We start from the raw sequence: 27770 nt of genomic DNA on the forward strand, positions 1-27770 counted from the left end.
TGAAAATCACTAATAATTGCAAAGATCTCTTGTAGCCCTAGCGATATTTTTTAATCTCCTGACTTTTACATATAGAAGAATTGTTACTATCATCTGAAACAGATTTTATAGTTTGAAATATGAAACCTAAAGTTAATCAAATTGGAATGTCTTCATACGGGTGCAAATTATTTTGACATTCAGAGAATGTTACCACTTTTAAAACTATGTCATAAATATTACTATCCATTTCATCAGTCTAACATGACCATTTATATTGATATATTTCAGGATGAAGAGATATGACTTACATTCATCTGTAACCAAATGTTCTTGTGCCCTATATATTCCTCAGGCTTTACTTTTTGTTTCTCTAGTTTCACTCTGTAGAAACTAGAGACTTGCTACGGAAAAGACTAAAACAGAAAGGCCTCCAGTGAGTTGTCTTCCTAGCATTTGTTTAAATCCTGAAGTGTCTAGTTAGTCCAACTTGTAGTGCACTATTGCAATTTTTTACTACATGGGGATTTCTTTTACTGTAGGACTTCTGCAGTTTTCATCCCATTGAGTATGAAGGAAAGTAAAGGTGGTACTAGTTTCAGAAGATCTTGTAGGTCTAAGATCTTTCAAATGAAAAAATGTGTGTGTGTATATATATATATGTATATATATATATATATATATAGGAGGAAAATGTCACTAATATTTTAGAAAATCTTTTTTTTCTGGCGGACACTGTCATTCTCATGAAACTTATCCAACGCCTTACCAAAACAGACTGGTTTACACCTACAGCTAAATGACTAGTCTTACAATTCATTACAAGGCTACTAGCATTAGAAAGAGATTGTAATTATTTTTTTAACCTTTTTTTATGTGAATATCACTGTTATCTTCAGTAGGTTTTTAGTGAGTGGGAAAAAATTACAAGTATTTGGTGAGATTTGGTAAAATTAGGGTAACTCTTAGGTTAAATTAAAGAATCAGTTGAACTAGTTTTGAAAATCATAATGAGCTCCTTTCAGAAATATCTACATTTTGATGCTTATTTAGATGCTTATTTTAAAGGTGAGAATGGTAGAGTCTTTCAGCCAGCACATTTCAGAGAAAAGATGCTGCCTTGTGGCTCATTATGTTTGCTTATGCTTTTAGATTATGGGAGAAGAAAAAAAAAAAAAACAGTTAAAAAAAAACCCCAAAACAACCTAACAGCTGCTTTTAACAAGATTAAAATCCTGAGCAATGTGAAGGATTAAACCTGAGTCAAGTTCAGCGGAATTACTCATGGCAATCCAGCTCCTGCAGTAGACTTAAAATGCACGTGACTTAAAAGCTCTGTGTGCCTGAAACAGCTATCTACAGGTTTTAAAAAAGAAAAAAAAAAAAAAAAGCAAACAAAAAAAAAAACCAACAACAGAAAAAACAACCAAAAACCCCATCTTTATATCTCAAAATTCTCATTTCAGGTGTCTTGTAGACAAACCCTGGATCCAGATGACAGCCTGGTACAGCATGACTGAGTAACAGGAAAGAGTTAGCAAGGTCCCTTCCTCAGGGATTAATATTTGTAACAGGAAAGATACTTTAGCTCAGTCGAAAAGTAAAGAAAAATAAGGATTCAATGACAGGATTCAGTGTCCAGACCTTATAATGATATTCTTGAAGCTTATTCGTCCTGTTGCATCACTTTGTATATTTCTGAGGTTCTTTTCCAGATTATGAAATTAGTTTACTAGTCCACAGTGACTACTGGGACTTTGCTATTTTCTCCTGTTTGGGTTCCTATAAAGATGTCATGAAAAAGAGGTGATGAATCACCAAGTGTATGAAGAGTAATCACAGTTAAAAATAAAGGCATGTTATTTAGCTCTGGCTTTAGGATTGTATGGCTTTTAACCTATCAAATAAATTACATACCCTATTAAAAAAAAAAACCCACATTTATTTTGCCTAGGAGCAACACAAAAGCAGGGGCTCTTGGATCCATGAAGGGGAGCATAAATAGTGCCTCTCCTTCAGGGACAAAAGTGCCTGAGCTGTAGAAAGTAAAAATGCTTTGATGTCCCTTAGTCTTACCAAACAAGACATGCAAAATAGCATAGCTGAGAAGGAAGGACCTTTTCCCAATGCATCTACCCAGTGCATCAAGAGCACCCCGGTTAGTTTGGCTGGGGCACATGATTTCAACACCACTTTAAATATAAAATAATTTTGTCATGGAAAATCAGCATTGCTCATCTCCATTCCTGCTCTAAAGTCATAAAGGGATCTGGGTCCATGAACTGAAACTTGCTGAGAAGTCATCCCCCAAGAGCCACGTGGCGCATCCTAGCTTTTGGGGCGGATCTTGCATTCAGGGAGTTGGGCTGGGAGGTCTCTGCATTCCTCCCTTTGAGATGAAGGAGACAGGCACAGATGTGAAGGCAGAGATGTCTCTGGTCCTTGCCTGTTTGCTGGTTTTCCTGGCGGGCTGCTCGGGATGCATGCACAACACCTGCCACTGCATGGGCAGGGTCTTCATTTGTCAGGAGAGCAAAGTGGTCCAGGTTCCCCGGGACATCCCCACCAACACCACTGAACTGTAAGTAGGGAGAGGGAATGGTTGCGAGCAGCAGCCTTGTTGCTGGCTCTCAAAACAAACTGCTGCTTGGCAAGCCAAGGGTCAGGTTTGTAGGGAGTCACTCGGGACACTTATGCCAGCTGTTTGGAAAGCGCAGCCTTTCCTCCAACGCTCGCTTAATTACATCTTGAAACTCCTCTCCGTTACTCTGATCGTGTTTATTTTAAGATCTCTGTTAAGAAAAGATATGGTACGTTATAATGCAAAGTGCAGACTAAATTTTAAACAAGCTTCCGTGGTGCTGTGACAGTAATTCGAAGCATAAAGCCTAAGCTTTCTTTACAGCTTGCTTTAGCGTTGTCGAAATGTGTAGTGCAACTTGTCTGCCCCAAACAACTTGATGATGAGCTTTTGTGTTTGTACTGTGGGAGCTTTCCAAAGGTTTGTGCTTGTTTGCCAAGAAGCAACTTAATGTTTTCTTTTTGAAATCACAAAGACATTACAGAAAGGACTCTCAAAAACATTCAGAGAGTGATCCTGCTCTATCTGAGGAGCAGCACAACTGCAGTTGGAGAGAGTGAACAATGTAAAGATACTGTGCTGCGTTACTCAAGGAAGGATTTTATCTACCTAAAATCTTCTCTTTGTTTTCCATGAAGTAACATGAGCAATCCTGTATGACAGCTGTTTTCTATGTCGGTAGCATAAGTGAGCAAAAGAGCTTACGCAATGGCAAGTATGTAACTGTGGAAGTGATTGTGGGGTTTTTGGGGGGTTTTTTTGTTGTTTTTTGTTGTTTGTTTTTTTTTTTTAAAGCAAGATTTATCACCCCTTGCCTACACCCACAGCTGTCTGACATCGTTAGGACCTAAAGCAAAAATTAAAGGAGTAGTCCTGGATAAACTCTTTGATTAATAAGTGGAGTGGTGAGTTTGGAGGGAGGATACAAGGAAGAATGATATGGCACTAGTTGGAAAAATATACTTCATCCCAATTTTACACTCCACAATATATCCATGGTTACTACCCCACAATTTTTCTAGGGCAGGAGTTATCTTTCATTCAGAAGGAGGAGTTATTATGCTCACTGAATAAGTAGACCGCGGTGAAAACTTGAGAAAAATGTCAGAATTAACCACAGCAGGCCAGTAAAAGTTTAAATCGTCCTCACAACTAGAGGGAAAAATAATCTATCTATGATTTAGGTCATTTAAATCCTGAGTGAACCGTGTTCCAGGCATACTCTGCTAATTTTGTTTAATTTTGCTTTGATTGTTTAGATTACCCAGTTAAGGTCTGCCTTCTAGAGATTAAGTAAAAGCACTTTGTTATTATTTGTGCAAAGAAATAGAGTTTTATATGGCCAAAAAACACCTGTTAGTAAAATGGGATTTGTTTGCAGCAGATCATTGTTAGCTTTTTGAGGGTTTGTTGAGGATGCTAATTTGCGGGTTCCTCAGCATTAGTGTGTATTTTCTGAAATAGGCTGACTTACAATGTTAGTGAGACCGAAAACAGTGAGTGAATATTTTCTTCCAGCAGCATCATACAAATATTGGAATTAGATTCTCTCAACTTGACTCTCTTCTCACTTAAACCAACTTTTGGTTCCTTGGAAGGTAATTCTGGTCCCGTTAAATCAGGATAGACCCAGGATTGATTTCAGCACAGCTTGAGAATTTGTCCATGAAAGCTCTATAGAGTTGCTTTGAATTTAGCAAATGTCAATGTTACTAAAGGCAGATAAATTAGTTGAAGAGCTATTAAGTGACAGATAAACCTTAGATTTTCCCTCAAGGTCCAAGGGGACTCTAGAAAGGTGTCTTCCTATGCATCTCTCCACTGAGTGCCCAGCGGGGTGATTCTTTACTGCTCCAGGTGCTGTTAAAAATGCTCCACTGGTAACAGAAAAAGCTTTCTTTATGGTTTTTCAAAAAGCCTCAATGAGTCAAAAAGGTTTTAAAATCAGTGTAGCAGCTTGAGCATAGATGGCCATGGTATCTAACGAGCCTGTATAGGACACAAGCACAGACTTTTTGCTAAGTACAGCTCCTGCAAGGTACTTTTTTTCACTTAAGAGCTCGTTGTGGGAGTGCTGGATGTGATCTAATTTTGTTTGACATAAAGGAGGGGGTTTTCTTCAGTACACTTCGAGCTCTTAACCTTTTCTATGTGATCTTGATAGCTTTCCTAAGCTATCCTAGTGCCTTTTAGATGTTGAATAGCATGGCAGTGAAAACTTCGGAGAGAGAACAGAAGCCTGGTAAGACTCAAGCACTTCTGTTGCTGTGTGTTTCTGTTCCACTATGGCTGTTTCTTCAGTTGGGACCCTGGCATGTGGCAGCCAGTTCTGTTACTTGGTAAGAAAAGTCAGGATAAAGGTAAAAATAGTGCCCTCAACAACCATTATCTCTGCTCTTTGCCATGGCTGATCTTTTTAAGTGTTTGGTTTTGGGTTTGTTTGTTGGTTTTTTTTTCTTTGAGGATAGGCCACTGACACATGCTGCCATGATGGGTTTCTTTGTGGTGGTTTTCCCAACAGTGAGAGCTTACCCTTCACAGCAAATGTGAGCTCTATGGCATGGGGTTTTGCTCCTGGTTGGATTAGCATTTGCTTTAGCAAGGGTGTTGGAAAGGGGAGGGCTGGCAGCCTCTTATGGTGAGGGATTTCAATTTGTACTTACCATGTGGAAACAGAGCAGAGGTTAGAAACCATGCGTTTTCATTACTCCTTTTGCTGCCACATCTACTTTTTCACTTACAGGCTGAAATCCCATGAGAGGTCAGTTACAGCTTGGTTTGTACATTGCTCCTTGCAGATTTGCAAGCACTCTGTAGCTGGCATGCACTGAGTGTTTGCAGGGGAGGCTGCGGTCATTAGCTGTTTTGCTTTATAATCTTTGCCTGGAAGAGGAGTTGGATAGAAGTATTCTTGGCATTTTTTTAATAGATGCTGAAATGCCTGTCAGAAATGTAGATGACTGTGCCTTACAACTCTGGAGGTAATCCATGGGAGGTCAGAGGCCGAAAGTTCAGATGGAAAACTTACTTAAATTAATTTGTGTCAAAGTATTAACTATTTGCCTCACAGTAAGACGGGGGAGCAACTCAGTAGTCACCTAAGGCAGTTTACTCCTTGTAGCTTTAGAACAGTTTTAAAATGCAGTGTCAAGCTTTGTAATCCATCCTTACTATTCATTAAGATTTCATTTAGTTGTTAGGGATCTTGTTTCGAGACAGTACTGCAAAAAAAAAATAACATGTTCTGAGAATAGAAAGAGGGATTCTTAAAATTTAGCAAACTGCTTTAAGCAGAAACATATGAATGTCAACTGGGAATACAATTAGAAAGGTCAGGAAAAGTTTACTCATTCTCTTACAGCACCCTTCCTTGCTTTTGGGTTTCTCATCTCAGCAGTGCTTGAAATCACTCTTACAGTATCCCAGGGAAATAGAGAGCTCTACCCCCGCAGCTACGTGCAACAGTTCGGGCAGTAGACTATACCTCTGATTTGACAAAATAAAGCAACAGTGCAAAGCAGCTTAAGAAGGGAGGCGAAAAAGGCTGCTTGGTCCAATTCTGCTTGCAGTCCTGCGGAGTTGTGAAAGAAATACTAATATCAGGATTTTACCTGCATCCTGTAACTCATGCTGTGATAAAAAGGTATCAGGAAAAAAAGCTATCAGGAAATCAAGTCTGGACATGTTGTATTTGTTATAAAGAGAAATTGTCTCCAACTCAATTACTTTTGTAATCTTCTCCTACTCCTAAACTTTCCTCCCCCAATGATTAGCCATCCTTAGTTGGCATACAAGTGAAGCAGCCCTTAGCAGCGCATGGATGTTGACCAGTTGGTACCTTCTGTCTGACTGTTTCTGCACAGTGGAGACGTTATAAAAAACATCTATTCAGAATGAAGGCTCCTAGCTTGCAAACTTGGATGTGTGACTCAGCTAATTAAAAGGAATTGTTTAACGTGTTAGCATGCCAGAGTCTTCAGCAGGAGATTGGTGCCAGCTTTAGAAAGGAGCAACAGAGATGACTGAAATAATTGACAATAGAGATGGTCCTTCATTTGGCACCCATCTGTCAAAGTGCCAGCTAAGAGAGAGGGAAACTGCAGGTGAAATACATAAGGCCTAGGCTTGATCACATGGTGTTTCGTATTTTAAAATCTGTTCTCTGGTTTCACTAACCAGTTTAGCCATTGTCAGAGTGGTTTAGAGGTACGTTATATAGAGTGTTTTCTTCCAAGCATCTGCAAACTAGAAGCAGTGGGGTTTTTTACTTGCTCTCTGCCTAGGTGTTTTTGTACAACTGCTCAAGGATATTTATTTTAGACTATCAAGTCAAGGCTGAGTAGATGTCTGACCACTAAAACAGTGCTTGAAATAGCAAGTTCAGTGTTATGTACTAAGCACACTCAGATGTGCTTCCCTGCCACAGAAGCTGCAAGTGATGTGAACAGTAGCTGAAACACTGTTGACAGCTGCAATTAGGATTTTTTTTATGCTTTCACACTTAAGGTTGACATTACATTGAAACCTGCAAATAATTACAGTTCTTGCTCAGGTGTTTATACTGGTGGACTGACCTTAATCTAAGAAAGACAGGGTATGGAGAGGATAAAGTAAGCTAACAAAGTGAAGACCCATGAAGCTTTCAAGTCCCTGTGTTATGGTTAATCATATGGTGGTTAAATCTATAAACCCACATATTATCAGAAGGGGATGAGAATATTTGCACAGCAGAGCATATTTAGAATATATTACGTGCTACCTAAAGCTTCCTCTCCTCTCCCTCTCCTCTCCCTCATTTCTTTCGTTTTAATTTAAACCAGCTTTGCTTCTGTTAGGGTAGCAAAAAGTCTGCAGTTAGTGCTACATTCTTTTCTTCCTGAATTTATGATCAGTTCACACTTTGAAGCAGAAAGCTATAGATGTTGCTTTACAATCCCTGGCTGTATATCCATGGAGTGGTCCAATGCTTATGCTGGATTCTGTATTTGACATTTTCATTGGGAGAATAAAAAGAAATAGGCAGAGCATAAGAGAGAAAAAAGAAAAGGAAGAAAGTGACACTAAAGGATAATAAACTCTGCAGGGCAGATCCTCAGCTAGTATAAATTATCAAGTATGTATCTCTATAGAAACATCCAGTTTCCAAAGCTTTGGGAGCTTTTCAACACAAGGAGGTATGCTGCACACAATAGGAGTTGCTGTGCAGTGCAGTACTCTGCTGGCTTACTTGTGATACTTTGGCAATAAATACATACACATGACTTTCACTTGACTGATAATGACTGCAGCGTGATGCCTCTATGAAAGACATATGATCGAGTCTGAAGATGTAGAGATGTTTGTGTATATATCTAATGTATCTTTGAACTGAAAGTACACTTAAACATTAATGGCAAGTATAGGACTTGTTAAATCACTAAGTTTTTTGCTGGGAAACATAGTGAAAGCCAAGACTTGATTTTGTTTGCATGCAGCATTGAGAGGGTACCAAGGTTTATGCCAGCTGATGCCCTTCACAGGGGTCAGCTACAGAGAGATTCTCCCAGTGTACAAGTACAAGCTTTTCTGGCAACCTCTGTCTTGTGAACACACACTAAAAACAGAGGGCCCATGTCATATCCCCATATGTCTGATACCAGGCAAAATGGGTTCCTGGGGCTAGTCAGTTCCATGTCCAGAAATAAAGCCTCTCTGTTAGACATTTTAGGTATATTCTGCTTCACTTCCTACAGAGAATCGAAACTTGCCTGTTGAATGAAATTATCATGAATGTTTTTCTGAAGTGTTTGGAAGATTAAACTAGTCATTTGTAGGTGTTACATTTTCTTGTCTCAAATATAGTGTCTTCATCCTGGGTGTTTCCCCATTCAAATCCTGTTTCATATAATTATAACCTAGCAGAGTTTGACAGTAATGTTATTCATGAGATGTGAGCTGGTAAATACCAAGGTTTAGCATAGAGGCAGAGCAAGAGAGAAGAGCCCTGGTAAGATCAGAAACAAGCAGTTTTAAACTAAAATGTAGTTAAAATTGAGAAGTTGGTAAGCCTAAGGGAAATTACAAAGTAGAATAGAGGTCTATCTTTTACTTCTCCCACAAGAACATGAATCACAAGACAGATTTGTGGAATCATGAATTCACCCATGTCACACAGCAGTTAATTTCCTTTGCTCTGAATGGTATGCCGCACTAAACTCTTCAACAGCATGGATGATTTCCTAGCTTCATTTACTCCCCTTCCTACGGCTTCTCACAACTCAGCAGTTTTCACTGCACAGAATTAAAATGCTGTATTTCAGACTTTGTTGCCTTCTCTTTTCTGATATTAAAATATATTAACTTCATCTCTCATCCGACTTGGGGAGGCCCATACACTTTGGCACAGGGAATCCTACTGATACTCAAAGGTGACTACTGCTAGCTGGGAGAGCTAGCTAGTTCTAGAGAAAAGTTTTCAAGGGTACTTTTATGAGTTTGAAAGACATTGAAGTGCTTATATATTTCTGTCTCATCTTCGCTGAGTTGCCCTCCCATCCCTTACATAGGGAGCTCAGGGTATTTATACAGAGGGGGAAGCAGAAAGGGGAGTGTGTGTGCCCCTCATGCTCTGACCCAGCAAGGTACAAGCTGCTGTACTGTTAAGAGCCACCAAGCCAGGACAACCCGTCTGTTATCCCCATATCAGCATTTGTCCATGCAATATGCTTTCAGCTCCTCAGTCAGGTTTATAAATGACAGCTTGGGAATTTGAGTTAATAATTTTCTGGATCTGGCCCTTAGCAAAGTCAGCATTGCAGTCCTGAAGAATAAAGCTTATTATCTCCCTTAAAACCCATGCCATACCTCTTAACTAATAATTTAAAAAATATTTTTAAAGCTTCTTGAATACTTGATCTTCCCAGCAGCATTTCTGAGGTGTAATGAAGACATCTCCAATGGAAGGTGTCTTTAAAAGCTCCAAATTAAATTCTCTGCAAGAGTACCACACACAAAATGTGTTGCCTGATAAACCAGCAGGAGAAAGTCTGCTGTGCAGCTCAAGGGTTTCCTCTGCGGATGCCAAAGGGGTCTCATCGAGCTGGCATGTCGCTGAAAATACTGGGTATGCAGAGAGCTTAGCAAGGGTGAGAGAAGAAAGTGGATAAGGAATGCCACAAAAACAGAGAGCAGTTGCACAGAAGAGAGATGCCAAGTGAATATACATCCTGAAGGGGATAGCTGCTCTAACTGCTAACGGTCTGTACACAGGAGAGGGTCCTGCAAAGCCAAATGAAATTATCTAGCAAATATAAGTAAACAAACCTGTTAGACACCTAACTGAGGAACAAAATAAATCCATGCAAAGTTCAACATGCGTCGCTCTCTTCTAACTTGATGGCATTTTAGTTAGTTCTGCTTAACGTTCCTGAGTGTCCTTGTGCAGGCAAGCTAAAAGATAATTGGGGTAAGTTCACAGCTAATTTGATTTGTCATAGCTTCATTAACTTCAGTGGAAAGAACCAAGTTCATTTTCACTGTTTGGCAATGGGGACCTCTGTCAACCACTTGTTCACTTCGGCAGAGCTGATTGCTAATTAATGTGTGTGTGTGTTTGGTGAATAAGATACTCTGGGCACAAAAGACAGGTATTATTTTTCATAGCAGTCTATTAGTTTTACACAGTCAGGGGCAAGCCCTTGGTAGCAAAAGTCACTTTTCTTTGTTTAAGACCTTGACCTTTTCAGACCAAACCTGTAAATTATTTCACACTCTTTGCCCATCGTTTGATTGGACTGCTCTTATTAGCTGTGAAATTTAAGTCATTAAAATGAAGCTTATATCAAATTATAGGTCAGAGTCAAGACTGGATTTCATCTAAGAGTATAGAAAATTATTTCTTCTAATTGTCTTGCATACACTGTAATATGGAGCCCAATTTCTGCATTTACTTAGGTACAACTTCCTTGATTTTGGGAGTGATTTTGGTCAGGAAAGTTTGTGATTGGTTTGCTTTTGCTTAATGTTTTCCTCCTAATATCCTTAGGTGTTTCAGGAGCTCAGCCTGGAAGGAATGGACGCTTTTTATCTCCCATTACCTTATCAAGCTACTCAAGATGCATTTGCTCCTGGTTAGCCAGAGGAGAATTTACAGATTGCTATTTTATACAGAGAGTGATATATTTCTCAGTGAAATTATAACAACCTTCTACCCAACTCAGATGAACCAGTCTTTGTTTTTCAAAACCATATTGAGCTTTCTGAGCCTCTGACTTTGCCTGGACTTGCTAAATAATGCTATATCCTTGACTGTAACATATTCAGAACTTGTCATAGACAGGGCAGCCTCAATTTTAAACATATACTTGCTGGCTGAGCTGCAGGCTGAAGCTTTAACCTCTGTCTGCTCTCATATCTACTCAGGAATGCAGTTACTAGTCAGCATTTTAGTATATTTACCTGGAAATTCTGTTTTGTGAATGCTACTCTGGTAATGGGACATAAAGTTTCCCCATAGCACACGAGGATGTATTTTCTGATACGAATCCTTGTCCAAACACAATCAGTTAATTTGAATTAATTTGTAAGTATTTATTTGTAAGTAATCTATGAATCTTCAGTGGTTTTCCAGAAACATTATGTGCATAAACATGCAGTGGGTAAAACTTCCAAGTTTTCAATGACTGATTCATCTTTTGTTTGAGAGTGGAGCAAGGAGGGAATATACTTGCAAATGATGCTCAATCAATTTTTATTTGAAATAGTATTGTGCAATGAAGAACTGGACTGACTGTGTGAAGACTGGAAAAGAAAGTGAAGTTTGTTTTCTCAGGAGAGTTTCTGGTGTCCTGTATTTATGTTCTGAACATAAAACTGTGAGATGCAGTGAGATACTCATAAAGGAGCCTCCCCTCACCCTTACTCCAAAACCAGATCCTACTAAAGAAGTGAAGGGAATAGAGTGTGTGCACAGGGTGTCTGTGTGTTTAACCTCTTCCTCCACCAGTTTGACTTCGGGCAAAGAAGATAATGGAAAACAGTAGTACGTATATGTAGCTGTAACTGATAAAATGGCCAAGACACAGGTGGGAGGAGTAGCAATGGAAGGAGGGACTGTGTGCCTGTCCCTTTTTCCCAAAACCAGGGATGGGAAGAAGTGACGTGGTTATTTGGGGTTGATTTTCTTCAATGAAAAGGATTGTCACATGAGCAGGCTAAGGATTATAACAGTTTTCTTTACACACAATCTGAAAGCCTTTTAATGCTTTTATATTCTGTGCTATGCCTCACACTTAGAAATGATAGTAGTGTAACACTCTTCCCTACCCTTGGCTTTGAGAGGTTTGGATTTCACTGCTAATTTCCATGGGGGCTTTGATTTCTTTTTTCACTTGCACCATCATATGATCTAAATATATTGGGCTATTACCTTTATTAGCCCAGTAAGCATTTTTGAGGAAAGAGCCTTTGTAAAAGGGTGTCCTATTCAGTGAGAGGCACTCATATCTGTGAGAGCCACAGACACCCACTGAGGTAAGAAAGAAAGTCTACCTCCAGCAGTGGAAGCACTGCCCATGCTGCTTTCTCTGGTGTCTCCAGTCTCTCCACAGCTGCAAAAAAAAAAAAAAAAAGGAGCACAGATCAGTCAAATCAATTTTTTCATTCTTGTTAACTACTGGGAAGCAATCAATTCTGAAGAGTCTTTCCTCAGACCCCAGTCTCCCAGTAGAAATATTTACAGACACACAGAAATTTCTGAACAAGCAAGATACAAGAAGAGGGGCTATAAACCCCCCTGCCATCAGAAGTCAGCAGGTTGATGCTAAAAAACCTGCCTTGTCTCCAAAGTTTTCTTAGGCCAACAGAGCTGCTATGGAAATTTTTGCTATTCTTTTTTTGGCAAATGGAAAGTCATAAAAGAAGTACAGGCTATGTCAGAAAATGACAGCAAAACAAGAAATGTCCTGGCAGAACAACAACTCTCTCTACATGGAATTACTGGTTTGGGGAAATACTCACTGTATCCGAATCCCAGGAGCTGTAATTTCCTTCCTGCAGTGTATTGTTGCTACGGCACATGAAGCCCAGACCTCATTCTTCAGTCCTTGGAAATCAGCGGTAGTAGCCCCTGTGAGGAAATACCCTACAAGAAAACTCAGGATTTGATTCCGCAGGCATCCATACACATCCTAATTGCTTGCCCAAGCAGCGCCGCTGCCTCCCAGTGGGACGAATTGCAGGTGTGAAACTACCCATCTCTACGTATTTGCAGATTCAGGACTTTGTGCTATTACAGTAGACAGGAAACCACTCTAGGGAGAAATAAAACGGATGTGGAAAGCACAAATGAAATAGGTAGCCAACTATTTAAATGTATTTGGAATTATTAGGGAAGATTTTAATTGTTTTAATGAACCATATGCAAATGATAAGATTTTCTTAAGACTCACAAAGTTTTCTATAAATGTTAACAGATTTCAGAACATTCCTCGTAAGTATGTAAATGTAATTTTACCCATTACAAAAACAGTACAACTATAGGATGTAAAGGGCAAGCGATTTCCCAAAAGTACAGGGTTACAAATCAGTGGTTTAGCTGGGGCTGTAGTCCCTTCAAGACCTTATTCACCAGACCATACTCCTGTGGCAATATATTTCCTCATTCAAAAAAAAAAAAAATTACCTAATGCACATTCATATTCCTTTTTAATAAAGCTTTCCTGTTATGAGAAATAGTTATGCTCAGCAGCATGAAATGCAGGCCTGTTGCTTTGAATCTCCTAAATAAGGCAGTACAAAGTCATAGCTCTACTATTTTTTTCATGTTCAAATGGTGCATATACAGCTTCAGGGGTTTTTTCCTCAAATATAGTTTTACTGACATGATATCTCTGCATCATCACCTTTTCCGCTTTCTTCATTTCTGTACTTTTCTTGTATCAGTTTATGTCACTGTATTAGAAAAGCAGCATTTCACGGTAGTGTTGCAGTCAGTAATTTAAAGACAGCTGAGGTGGAGATTTTTGTGGGCATTTCAATTACTGATAACTGTTGGCTCTGTTATGGTCAGTAGGGCTGCATATGGAGCGCTAATTGGAAGGTTTTCACCCCTTTATGAGTTTAGCTATTATCTGTATATGTCTCCTTAGCTAGAAGTCTTTGTAAATACATGAATGATGTACCTAAAGGATTTATATATATATATATATATAGAGTAATCATGTATCAAACAGTATTACTTTGGGTTCCTTTGTTTCCTTACATGTTATTGCCATGTTATATTGGTGTAGCAGAGGGTATTGCATGCACCTGCACCCCAGAAATTGGGTTGTTTTTTGAGCACTTTACCCTAGAAGTTAGACCACATCCATCCAGGGCTTTACAGAAGTGCTGCTCGGCCTGGACACCAAGGCACGAGTCTCCATGAAGTGCCCATTGAGGAGTGCTTGCCCTTGGGTGTACTGATGTCCTGATCTGGTAGGAACAGTTTGAGGGATGTGGACCAGCAGCAGCTAGGGCTTTGCCATTTTGTTTGTCTGTCAGAGGCGCAAATGCTGGCTGGAAGAAATACTCCAGTGGCACTAGAAAACAGGGAGACTGACACTTTGTTCAAGGCTGTGAAAGGCTTTTTTTTTTTTTTTTTTTTTTTTTTTTCCCCCTCCGTGCCAGGCTGCCAAGAGACAGCCTTTGTTCTAGGTGTAGATTCATCTGTTTAGTGTCCTCCAGGATGAACGCACATTGTGGTTATCAGCTAAAATAGGGAATGAGGCAGTTCAGAAGTTCCTGCTCGTGTCTCCTTGAAGATTTTCTGCATTCCACAGAAAGCTTGTTAACCTCTGCTTTGGAGAGACAGCAGGCTGCTATTTTTATTAGTGGTGACTTGTCAGCTAGAGTGCATCTTTACAGTGTTCATCACATAAAGGAGTTTATACATTTCTGTAAAGCAACTTATGCTAGTATCCTACTTTTATGAACAACAACTTTGTGTTTCAGCCTATGTTGTGTAGAAACAGTCAGGGGATTGTTAGTCTGAACTCAACTGATGCAGGCTGGCTCTCAATCCTAGACGCCCACAAGTCCCAGAAGGCTTAATCTAAAATACGATGTCAACTGCTTTTCTTAAAACGCTCCAAAGAAGGAAAAAGGTGCACCTAGATGATATGGTCTAAACTTAACCTTCACTATCAAGTATAGCATCAGTGTAGGGGTTTCCATGGCATTGAGTTCTCCCAGTTAGAAAGTTGTTTTCCAACATCAGTATCTGTATCTCAGCAGCTGCTGTAACAGAACCCAATGACCATGCTTCTTCTGCTAGCCCACGTAACAGCATGCTTCCGAGTCATGCTTGGCTTGCATGGTTATCTGCATGTTCTTCCCTCTTGTTGATCTTAATGAAGAGGTGATGATGGAAAATACTTTCTGGAAAAAAATTGTGTCAAAGAGATCACTAACGATTCCCTGCTATCTCAGTGCTGAAATAGCAATACTCACTATGTCAGAGGCTACTTCTGCCGGAAAAAGGGATAATCAGCTGAAACATCTGTGTGTTTCAGAGGATTACCCTCGAGTGAAGGAGGTAGGAAAATTAAAAAGTATACACAAAAGCAGACAATATGTTGGTTGTGGCTTTCTATACTTTCATTGCATGTTATTTGCTTTTCTGTAACTGAATATACAGGCTCTAAATATTGTTTTGTTGAACCATAAAAACAGTAGCACTTATACAAACTGCAACTTTTGCCAAAAGCAGCATAAAATAATCTTTTAAGCACTGCGGTCTTATAAACAAAGCCCAAGGAAATACACATCCTTTACAACTGTCAAACTCAGAGCAAACGTTCATTTTCTCCTTGCCAAAAACGTGCCTTACTCTGAGAAAGTGAGAGACAATGACCACTATCATGCCTACTCTTTGAACAATCTATTTGCAAGAATAGATATGGAGGTTACATTAAAAAAAAAAAAGTGGTTGGCTAGTGAGATTAAATCATCAAAAGAGCTGAAATAACAAGCATTACATCTAACCCAAGAGGCCAACTCATCTTTAAAACTTAAAATACCTTTTACCATCTAAAATAGAGCAAGAAAAAATAGGAGATTATGCAAGGAAGCTGCAATTAGAGTAAAAAAGTAAAATAACAATGCAGACTTTTGAAATAGATCTGAGGGAAAACTTAACGATTCTGAAAGGGTATGTATGAAACTTCGCAATGACATTCCCGATTTGGTGGTGATGCTGACTGTCATTTTTGCTGATTCTAAAGCAAAACCATACATGGTTAACCCAGCCTCTTGCAACAAATTCTATCAGCTAGATAAGATGTGCAGCACTTAATGTACAGTACATTTGCTGATTGTGGTTGTCGCCAGAGAAGAATGTGAGACCAAGTCATTTTTTTGTTAAAAACTCTGACTGGGACAATTCCATCTCCGCATAAAGAGATTATCATTGCATCGCTGATTGGTTAACCTCTGTTCCCATTATTCAGGCTTACACGTGCATAAAAGGTCTATCCAATACATGTTAAAAAATCTGTGGAAGAATTCCTATTGATTTCCATTAGATTGTGCCATAATATTGGGCCCAGTCTTTCACTGCATTGCTTTAGCACTTGGTCATCAGTACTGAAGTGTCAACTAACAAAAGCCAAGGAGCCATGGCAACATTTTTCTCATATTTCTCAAATATATTCATATTTCTCATGAATAGATGTGTATATAAAATGACAGCATCAGACAAAGCCAGGTTCTTATACAATTTATACCCCTTTAATTATCTTCTGTCACAGCAAATTATCATTGGTTTTAATTAAGTAAATGTTCTTAGACTGGCAAGATGTGTTGCTTCATGCTTTACCCCTGCTGGAAATGTTTCTTTCTGATTTGGAATTTTAATGTGAAATATCAAGGAGGTGGAAGGAGAGCAGAGGTTTCAAGCACTCTGACATTCAGTACTGTATATTACATTTCCCTAACTCTCTCTTCAAGGTAAGCAGTCGAGATAAGCCAATGATCTGCAGCCCATCTAATTTGTTTTCCATCATTTTCTTAAGTTGTCTTACGTGCAGTAATCATTACAGTGTAAGTGACACTGCTGGGAAAATCAATTCTTCCTTACAGAATAGCAAATAACTTACATTATGCTTGAATCATAATTGGTATTTTATTTATTGTGTTGGACCTGCAGTTAACTGCTGACTACTTTGACCAGGAAAGTTCTGTGTCTTCTGACAAAGGTGTTGGTTGCTATAAAACATTTTGAAATCTACTTCTGATTGAAATGGAATAAAAACCGCTTATGGATCTACACTGAATTTTGTCAGATGTTCGATATTATGCCCTTGAAGATTAAAAAGTCTCTGAATATTTATTAGCAAGATGGAAGGCTATTCCAGATAGACTTTGAACCATGCCCATCACTGGAGCATGTGAATGACTTTCAGTAGTACATCTTTCATATATTCTATTATTGTAAGATTATTATTCTCTTTGGCTGTTTATCTGTAATTCAACCACAACAATGAAAAAGACTCTTATGTGCTATATGTGGACACAAAGCCCGCATAACGGCTGCCGGCTTTTCACCCTGAGGATGAATGGGATTTAGCAGAGGTTATCAGCACCATGCATTGTTCTCAGATCTCTAAGGTGTCATGTTGTATGCGGAAAACCTCTTCAGTTATACTTCAGTTATTTGATGAAATAAATTCAAGGCTGATAGTTTGTACTTGACTTAATTTTAATAATAAAGTTATATTGGAGGAGAGGAAAAAGGGGTTTTTTAAGTGCTTTTGGTTTCCTATGCAGCACTTGTGCTCGGAGTGTTTGGAGTAAAACCCCTGTGATGAAAGGGGAGTTCGTGGTGATGTCCCAGTGATGAACAGTACAAGCTCTCTATGTGCAGACCCAGGGCTGGTGACCTGAAGGTCCAACTGAGACTTGAAAAGCTATTTGGAGCTGCAACATGCTTTTCCTGGGTTTCATTATTGTGGGAGGAGGCCGCTATTAATCAAAACAAGCTTATCTGAAGTAGGGTCGTCCCCCTATTACTCCAAATAAGGAGGCAGCTGGGATTCTCCATTTTTCCCTACCCTTGTAGGTGGTGTGTAGAGTAGCAGCACTTGTGTGTGCTGTACCCTTACACTGCCATGACAGATCTGGAGATCAGCCCTTGCTGTGAGCACCTGTGCAGCCATGTGCCTGGGTGAAGGCGCCCAGTGCAGAGCAGGGACCTTGCGGCTGGGTGACCCAGACCTGCATTAGCAGAGCTGGCCCTGGAGTGAGACACTGCAGCTTCCCCACAGTGAAGTTCCTTTGGGAAAAAACAAAACAAACAAACACAAAGAGGAAAACAAGGTTTTCTGTGTGAAAATGCCCCCTCCCGTTGCAAAAAGCCTGATTGTAGTTAATGATATCCCCCTCGCTCCTCTCCAGTGAATAATCCTTGGCTGACTATTTGAGGGAGAGAGAACTCCTGAGCGCTCTCCAAGGCCCTTTCCTAACTTAGTATGTGGAGAGACACTTTTCCAGTTATTTGAACAATAATCTTTTCACTGGAGCATTAAATCCTGTATGTAATGAAGGATACTTTGTGCTTGTTTGTCTATTTAGTTCTGTCCTCCCTGTAAATTCTTGCATTTATCTTCAGGACAAAGGATTCATTTCCTTGTTTATTTATTTATTTATGTATTTATTTATTTTCCTGCTGGGGAAAGGAAAAAAAAAGGGAGGTTGTGTTTGTGTTTGGATAACCAGTAGCATTTTCAGGCTCTGTATCCAAACTCTGCATACAGCTGTTCTGGGAGAGATATTGAAAAGCTACAAGTGGATTCTCTTGCCACCTTATCCCATTCAGACAAGGGAAGACACTCCTTGACTTATAACGATAAGCTACGGCCTTGATCGATTTGATCTGTGCTTTTGTCCTTCTTCATAATTTGAACTATTGATTCTATTTATTAAAACTCATTTAAAAAACACAAGCCCTGAGTGCTCTGCTGTTCCAAATCTGGCTGCTCCGGGCAGTCTGATCTGAAGCTAATCCATTCACTGCTGATTTATTTTCATTCTGTTTTCAAGCAGAGTTCTGTTCTATGTTTCTTTTTTTTTGTTTGTTTTCTGTTTCTCTCTGAGAAAAAAAAAAAAAGACATTTAATTTCACCCCTCCAGTTAGAGCAGAGGGAGGTCTAGATTCCTTTTTCTGATATATGAAGTGAGCTCAGGAAAGCTTACCTGGCTCATATTCATGCAGGTTTTGCTCAGATGGTGGCCCACTGTCTATTGTTCCCTATTGTCTTAAATCAAAGCACTATCTTTATGCTAGAAAAGAAATCTATATATTTGCTTAAATGCACTCAACTTGCCATACTGGAGTTCACAGGATTTACTGTGTTCCTGAATGAAGGCCCAGCAGAGGAAATCCTTTCCCTGTTTCTTCCTGGAAAGCACAGGTTTGTCTAAGGGCTGGAGGATAGTTCTCTAAAAATAAATACCTTTATTCAGACTTAGATAAATAAAAAAAAAAAAGCCCTTACTATTAAAAACAGATAAAAAAATACAGCCTTAAGGATCTGGGCACCTTTTAGCTCCAAGCTGAGTTTGAGCCTCTGGCCAAGGATCAGCATTTAGTGATATTTATTTACTGTCAGTGCATTTTGCTGCTGGTGCTGTTGTACTCTTCTTTCCCTTAGTTTAACACAATTGTTTAAATCTTCAACCTTGAAATTCTTCAGGTAGTTAAAAGCTCTCTGGGTGCCCTGCTTAAGCAGAGACTGCATATTGTGTCTGCTGCACCTCTCAGTGTTTGCTGCTGTAGCGTATTCTTTCCACAGCAAAAACACCCATAGTCTGTTCCTAATTTATCCTGAGGTCTGCTTGGTCGTCCTCTTGGTCTACAGCCTGTGGTTTCTTATGCAATGTGTCATAACTATCCGCTGGAATCAATCAGACAAAAGATAAGCTTAGATATCATCATAAAGAAAACAGGCATAGGGTAATAGCCTCTGAAGCCTTGGTCTGCTTTTAAAAATGTTATGCTTTACTTCCTAATATGGACACTGAAAGATGGAGTCAGTATTACTGAATACTTCTTTGTAGGTTAGAAATGCCTCATGCAGTCCTGAAGGAATATATCTTTGTTTTGACTTGAGAGCCACAGGTAGTATTGATTGAATTCTTGCTGCAACCAACATTTAAGCAAAACCACAGCTGTTCAGATACGATAAGAAAGCAAAGCCCCTCAGCTTATTTATTATGTGATCTTGCCCCAAAGCTTCACAGATATCTGGACTGGCCCAGCAAGGATCTTCTGCCAGTGGTCAGCAGCTCAAGTTTGGCCCATCCGGCACCAAGCAAGGGCATGCTAGGTCCTCTTTCCACAATCCCCTGGCTTGCCCCTTGGCCTCCAAGCAGGACTGTAGCTCAGCAGAGGCAGATGACTGATCAGTTTTTCCTCTGTAGGAAGGGAGCCCTTCCTTTGCCTGCTCTCTCCCTACAATATAAGCCACATCTACGGTAAGGCAGATCAAGTATCCTGTGTACAACAAGGATTCTTAAAAGCTGCTACGGGCAAGTGTTTAAAATGTGTTACCACAATACTCCTCCAGCCTCCAGCTAATTCCAGCCCAGGGGATTGCGTGGAGTTCCTGTTGTTTGTTCAGTAACTCTAAATTCTCTCTCCTCACATTACTTGTACATTCTACCTGTGAGCCCCCGTCAGTTTCTCACATCCAGGCAAGCTGCATGAAGGAGTTCTGGCAGCCCATGTACACTGCGTGAAGGGCTACATCCTTTGGTTTGCCTTTAATCTAGCCGCCTCTGGCCTCACCTCTAAGCTTTTGTAATGGAAGAGCTGATAAAGCATCAGTCCTTGCTCACTCTTTCCAAGGCACTTTGTAGACTTCTAGCATCCCTTTAAGCTTTCCAGGCTGAAAAGTCCCAGATAAATTAGTTATTCCTCTTATGGAAGCCAGTTTATGTCTTTGATCAGCCTTATTGCCCTTCTCTTTACCTTCCCCAATACTAGTATACCCTTTTTGAGATGAAAGGGATCAGAACTGCACCAGCTATTCAAAGGCTATATGAACCACGTTTTTTTTACAGTAGAAAAGGGGGAGGAAGGTTTTAGAAAAAGAGGGCAACAAGCAGGTCACACAAAACCTCTAAGCATTTAGAGTGTTATGAGACCAAGTCTGCTTTATAGTCCATCTCCCAGAGTGGGGGTGGTGAGGACAGTAAGGAACAGCTTGAGATTTCACAGGGGCAGTGCATTTCCCTTGTTTTTACAAAGATTATTGAAATGACCGAGGAAAATAATTTGTCAAGAGATGAAGCATTCTTTTAATATTTTTCTTATTAAAGAATACTGAAGTGTTCTTGTCGTATTTATTTTGGAATGTCTTGTAGGGCCAATTCTGTGCAATGAAATAGGAGTCTGAATGCAGCACTGAAAACACTACCCCAATTCAGTTTTACCTTTTGATCTTCAGGCAAAGGGAGGGGTTTAATCTTGTAATTGTTTTAATCTAAGGAGCAACCCCTACTTCTTCTGTGATGTACAAAAACTTGCACTAGATGTAAATATTGAAAAATACCCCAACACTTCAATCTAGACAGAGAGTGCCTGTTTCTGAGAGTGTCAGAATAAGTGGTGTTTGCTTGTGCTGATCTGGGTATGTCAAGTGGCGATCCTCATTTTGGTAGAGCTGTCCCATGCTGGCTGCAGTGTAGGTTCTTTGCCGCTCTGATGTGTATCAAGTTTGTGTGGTGCCGTCGACACGCTGGAAGGGAGGGATGCCATCCAGAGGGACCTTGACAGGCTGGAGAGGTGGGCCCGTGCCAACCTCATGAAGTTCAACCAGGCCAAGTGCAAGGTCCTGCACCTGGGTCACGGCAATCCCAGGCACAAATACAGGCTGGGCGGGGAATGGATTGAAAGCAACCCTGAGGAGAAGGACTTGGGAGTGCTGGTGGATGAGAAGCTTAACATGAGCAGGCAATGCGCCCTTGCAGCCCAGAAGGCCAACCGCATCCTGGGCTGCATCAAGAGAAGCGTGGTCAGGAGCTCGAGGGAGGTGATTCTCCCCCTCTACTCTGCCCTGGTGAGACCCCACCTGGAGTACTGTGTCCAGTTCTGGAGCCCCCAACATAAGAAGGACATGGACCAGTTGGAGAAGGTCCAGAGGAGGGCCACAAAGATGATAAAAGGGCTGGAGCACCTCTCTTATGAGGACAGGCTGAGAGAGTTGGGGCTGTTCAGCCTGCAGAAGAGGAGGCTCCGGGGAGACCTGATAGCGGTCTTCCAGGACCTCAAGGGGGCCTACAAGAAAGATGGGGAGAGGCTGTTTAGTAGGGCCTGTTGCGATAGGATGAGAGGTAATGGTTTTAAAATAGAGGGGGGTAGATTTAGATTAGAAATTAGGAAAAAAATTTTTATGATGCAAGTTATAGAACACTGGAACAGGTTGCCCAGAAAGGTGGGGGAGGCCCCATCTCTGGAAACGTTCAAGGCCAGGCTGGATGAGGCTCTGAGCAACCTGACCTAGTCAGGGATGTCCCTGCTCCTTGCAGGGGGGTTGGACTAGATGACCTTTGAAGGTCCCTTCCAACCCTAACCATTCTATGATTCTATGATTCTATCTCAGCAGAGACGTGTATCTCTACAACTCTCTTGGCTCTTGAGCAGAGTGACATCTTGCTTTCATGCATTTATTAATTTCTTCTTGACTGTATCCTATCCACAGTGTCCTGTAGCAAGGAGTTGCATAGCTTAACTACACGCTGTGTGAAGACTGAACTCCTTTTGCTTTGCAAATCTTCTCTTGTTTTACTACCCTTGTTATCATACATGTTTGTCACCTTGCTCCTCACTCCTGACTATGGTATGCAGGTCCTATGCCAGTCTCTATGGGATGCCATTCATGACCTTCCTTCACTCAGATGACTGTTACATCTATCCTTGTTTCTTCCAGGCAAGTATTATTCAACGTTGCACAAGGAGTTGCCTATCATAGCCATTTAAAGAGCTAATGGAAAGTTGTGTAGGAATGGGGCAGAAGTCTAGGTCCATCCACTGAGTTCAGATGTTGGAAAGAATATATTTTCCTAGGCTCAACTACTAAGCTCTTTCTTAGAGGTTTTTCATAACCTGAAGCTGCGCCATAAGCAGGTCAAATTTCTCCTGTCTCACTGTGCTGTCACTCTTTTTAAGTAGGACCATGTATGTTTATTATTTTTAAGTCATGTTCAAGAAGCACTCTGAAGGTGAAAGCACTAAGCACATCTTTAATCTGAATGTAAGCCAGTTTTCAGTTGCCAGTGTGGTCAAGCTGGCATCTTTCTGAAGCAATAATGCTCACTTTCAAATGTATTAAAGATCCATGCTTGACACCAGTGCAATCTTTGTGCTATGTGTTACTGGGGAGAGATCTGACAATCCTGAAGGAAATAGTACAGTTGGTATTTTTAAGGATACTGTTATACTAGCTGATGTGCTATATTTATTCAGGATCATCATTTTAATAACTGAAAGTAAATCCATGAGTAGTGGAAGGTATCTAGAAGAACTTAGCATTTGCAGTGGCCAAAAAAAAAAAATCCTTGCTAAAATAACGGAAAACACAATGTTTTGGGGGATTTTTTTAGTACAAGGAGAAGTAATAAGGATTCCTGGCCTTGTCATTCTATTTATATCAAATTGATGAAGTCTATGGGGAAGAGATCTCAATAACAGAGAAAGACTGTGAGGGAGAAGATATGTTCTCAGGAGAGAGCAGGATGAAATTGAACAGTCCATCCACCTGCAATTCATATCCCTGTGAATCCTGTGCAATCACTAATAGATGAGCTGGAGAAGTTCTTGACGTGGAAACTGTACAGCTAGGAAGAGCAGTAGTGATGTGGGAATGCATGGTGAGCAATGTCAGTAAATGGGGATGTTTACAGGACTTAAAAAGTGCAAAGTGTTGTAGGTTCCATTGGAAAACCTCATCTTGGCAGTTGTCATTGCAGTGCAGGGACTCCGAGCTCTCTTATGCACACAGGAGCCTGTTGCTCTTGTTAATCTCATGGGTGCTCCCATTCTCAGTGTGCTGGGTCGTTCATCCTTTCGCACAGGCAGCAGTGCTTCCAGGAGCCAGCTTTCATCCCCCTGGCAATAGTCAGCTGAGACTGACTAAACAGTTAGATTAGAGGAAGGTGTGACCAGAGGGCATGAACAGGAGGTTTTGCTTCTTTACAGGGTGCTAGAGTGACAAAAGGTGGAAATTTTTCACTTTTGTCACTTTTAGTGTTGTTTCAAAACTTAAGTACCTAAAATTTAAATGTGCACTTCAGGATGTAAAAATAAGGAAATGCTCCACTCACCACAGTGGGAGAGAAATGGGAACATATGGCATAAGCCCAGCACATTTCTGAATTTCAGTACTGTTATGTCAGCACAAATCTAGCTGGTGCCCTGAGAACAGCGGAGAACGGGCTGTTCACCTCCAGGACCTCTCCTTCAGGAGATGTTGCTTTCCCAAGACTGCCAGATAAGTTAGCTGTGTTTGGCACTCACAATGCTCTTTGGAAAATACAGCACATATTAGATAGCAGAGAGAATATTTGCTTTTGCAAAGCTCATACTCAGATCCAGAGGAAAAAAAAAAAGAGTACAATTGTCTCAAAGTGCTTAATGGTCTTAAATGGTTGCTGACTGCTTTGGCACCAAGGAATATCAGATATCTCATTACTAATTCAAACAAGCCTTTGGATGTATCCAAATTAAGCCAAATATTTGGTGGGCACCCTTTTACTTATTAGACTTTGTGTGCAAATTAGGAAATGTAACAGTGAGTATCTTTCTTTTTATTTTATCAGTATTCTGTGATATTTCAGCTGTGTCCCATTAAGTAACACAGGTATAGTGCCTATGAAGATATGGATGAGAAAGGAGGTAAAAAGCACTCTAGCTCTTTCTAATGAATTTGTCAAGCAAGATAAAGTGACAGAGGTAAGTTATTTGATGTTTTGCTAAACAAGGGTGGTTCAGCAACACATTTTGCAGAAAAGCTTTCTCTTTCAAGGAGGTTTTACCTTCACTAAGGCATCCAACCCAGAATTTAAGGAATTTTGTCCCTGGACAATCTGCCTCGGTTGATAAAAATTGCATCCTGTACGGAGAGCCTGCCAACATAGAAAGTCTTGAGGTCTTAGAGGTAGAAACACTGCACATAAAGAACACTTGTCACCTTTCTGCTACTGCCTCAGCCGAGGGACAAACCACTGTTCTCTCCCTGCTGCATAATAAAATCTTTTTTGACACATTCTTCGGACAGGAAAAGAGTTGAAATGACCAACTGCGTGTGAGCAGGATGGCTGTTCTTGCTCTGAATCAAAAGACGGGAAAAAAGTTTTGAAGGCAGTACCTAAAAAGCCCCCCGTCTGTTTGGACTGTGGACATTTTCCATAACTCTATTTGCCTTGACAAGTTGCCATGAGAAGGAACACAAAGTAAAATGCTCTTTGTGCAGGAACAAAATACCCAGTACTTGTAAAATGCTCCTTTTGTTAAGAAAGTATGCAGAGATGCTAATATACAATAGCGACAACGCCAGACGTTGCTGAGAGTGAATGAGTTTTTTAATGGCTCTTCACCATAAAGATGGTTGCAGATATCAAGGTCAAATTTTAAGGAAGTTGCACATTTATCACATGCTGTACATTTCTCAAAGGCCCATGTGAGTAAGCTGTGAGGAACGAGGATGCGCTCTCCTAAAAGTAGTGTGTTGTCTTCCAGGATAATCGATACTAATAGAGTATAGCTATTTGTAAAAATAAAGAAATCACTGTTTTCTGTCTCTCTGTAACCAAGACAGTATAACTTAATTCCCTTGTGTTATTTATCTTACGCAAAACACTTTTCACAGCATGCCTTTCACATTAATAGAAGCAATTTTAACTGCTCTTTCAGGCTTACTGCTGGCCTTTTTTGTGGGTAACTCATTCCTAGCAGTTAAACTCTTCCCAGATGCAAACTGTGATTCTGCTTATAGGCATAAAGACGACTTGTTTGTTGTTGCAATTGGTGCTTAGTGTCAAACCTTTTTTTCCTCTGTGTGAACGTACTACTGTAGAGGAATCCAGAGCTCCAGCTTTGCTTTGCTTTGCTTGAGCTCTGGGCAAGCTTAAAGAAAGGTGGCGATTCATGGTGGTCTGCTTTATCTACTGCAAGGGTGCAGGACACAAACTTTGCCCTTTGATTTGCATCCACCGGGATCCACTGAAGGAACCAATGTCCGTGTGCCAGAAGGTGCTCTGTAGTAAGTCTGCTCAGGGCATGTATGCCGTTTGTGTTTGTTGCATGTCTGGTGCGTTACTGCTACTTGCACCTAAACCTTCAACAAAATTGTTTGTCAAACACTTTGCAAAATGAGTTAACGCAAGCAGGCAACTGCTCTGAATAGTCACAACTCTGTTCGTCTCCAGCTTTATCTCGATGTAAAGCAACCCAACCTAAGTACAGTGAAATAATTGCACTAAGCATAGACCATTAAACATCTCAGATGGAGTAAAAGTCCTGGTGTAGCATCTGTTTTTCTGATTGCGAATTTTGCAATAGTTCTTTTTTTTTTCGCTCCATCTTGGTTTTTTTTTTTTTTAATCCTCTATCCCCAGATTCATTCCACCCTATTCAAGCAGAGGTATTTCAAAGCATCTTGGAGCTTTATTTTTAACTGCCTGAATGTGTGACCTCGGAAAAAAAAAAGCTATCTGCGGCATCGTGGGGGGGACATACAGTGTTACAGAGGACAGTGTATGCTTTGTCCAGAAGTGAAAAGGATATCAATGTTGAGACTAAACATGCCATGGTTTTGGAAAACTAAGGCAGGAAGGAGGGAGAGTAAGCTTTACAAGGGTATTGCTTGAGCACTCTTGCAGTCTTTTACGTGTTTTTTTTTTTTTTCTCACAACAATTTTCTCTCCTTCCTTATCTTTCCTTATCAGCTGTTAGCTGCTGAGGGCCACTGTGTGCAACTTATTAGCTGACCTAAGCAAGGTCCTGGGGGAAAAACAAATCTCACAGCGTCTTTGCTGTGTGCCTCTGTGAGCGGCATTGCAACTCTGCTGGGGAAACGGGCATTTTTCTATCCATGTTATGTTATTGTGGGCACTCTACATGTGAAATGCCAGCAGGACATCAGCTGTGTGGTCTTAAAATGCTTCCCTTCAGCTTTTTATGGCTGGCTGGCATTATTATGCTGAGCAAGTATTCACTAAATTTAGAATAGGAATACCATCAGTACTATTCATTATCCTTTTAATCTGATTCAAAAAAGAAAAGGAAATTGATTTTTAAGGGAGGCCACTGGTAAAGATTAAGGAGTGATTTTTCATGAGCTACTGCACATATTGCCTTTTAGATTCAGACCTGCAAAGAAGACGGGCATCGCTAATAACTTTATCATCATAGTTCTAATTGTATTTACTTTGTCAGTACATTGCTTTGTTTAACAGCACACAAACCAAAATATTTTCTTTCTCAGAGATGCCCCTTACATCGCTCCCAGACCTGAAGAGAATCCCGAGTAGCATGTATGAAAGGAGGACGTGTGCCCTCCCAGAGTTATCATAGAATCATAGAATGGTTAGGGTAGGAAGGGACCTTCAAAGGTCATCTAGTCCAACCCCTCTGCAAGGAGCAGGGACATCTCCAACCAGATCAGGTTGCTCAGAGCCTCATTTAACCTGGCCTTGAATGTTTCCCAGGACTGGTGTATCCACCACCTCTCTGGGCAACCTCTTCCAGTGTTCCACCACCCTCAGTGTAAAAAATTTTTTCCTAATATCTGATCTAAATCTATCTCCTTCTATTTTGAGACCATTACCCCTAGTCCTGTCGACAACAGGCCCTACCGGACAGTCTCTCCCCATCTTTCTTATAGGCCCCCTTGAGGTACTGGAAGGCTACTATAAAGTCTCCCCAGAGCCTCCTCTTCTCCAGGTTGAACAGCCCCAACTCTCTCAGCCTGTCTTCATAGGAAAGGTGCTCCAGCCATCTGATCATCTTCGTGGCCCTCCTCTGGACCTTCTCCAACTGGTCCATGTCCTTCTTGTGTTGGGGGCTCCAGAACTGGACACAGTATTCCAGGTGGGGTCTCACCAGGGCAGAGTAGAGGGGCAGAATCACCTCCCTCGAGCTCCTGGCCACGCTTCTCTTGATGCAGCCCCGGATGCGGATGCGGTTGGCCTTCTG

General features: G+C 40.6%; 1 protein-coding gene across 2 annotated transcripts in view; it reads left to right on the plus strand.

Moving 5' to 3' along the window:
- The first annotated feature begins 2375 nt into the window (after positions 1–2375).
- Positions 2376–27770, plus strand: part of FSHR (follicle stimulating hormone receptor) — an 85667-nt gene continuing 60272 nt past the window's right edge. The window contains exon 1 of one of the 2 annotated variants that reach the window (XM_086743970.1): positions 2376–2560. In XM_086743970.1, the coding sequence (XP_086600096.1) occupies positions 2376–2560 (185 nt within the window). The remainder of the gene's footprint in view (positions 2561–27770) is intronic. The other variant, XM_086743971.1, reaches the window with a different exon arrangement.

The sequence above is a fragment of the Chlamydotis macqueenii genome, chromosome 3 (assembly GCF_036417535.1).
Source record: "Chlamydotis macqueenii isolate bChlMac1 chromosome 3, bChlMac1.mat, whole genome shotgun sequence".
NCBI lineage: Eukaryota > Metazoa > Chordata > Aves > Otidiformes > Otididae > Chlamydotis > Chlamydotis macqueenii.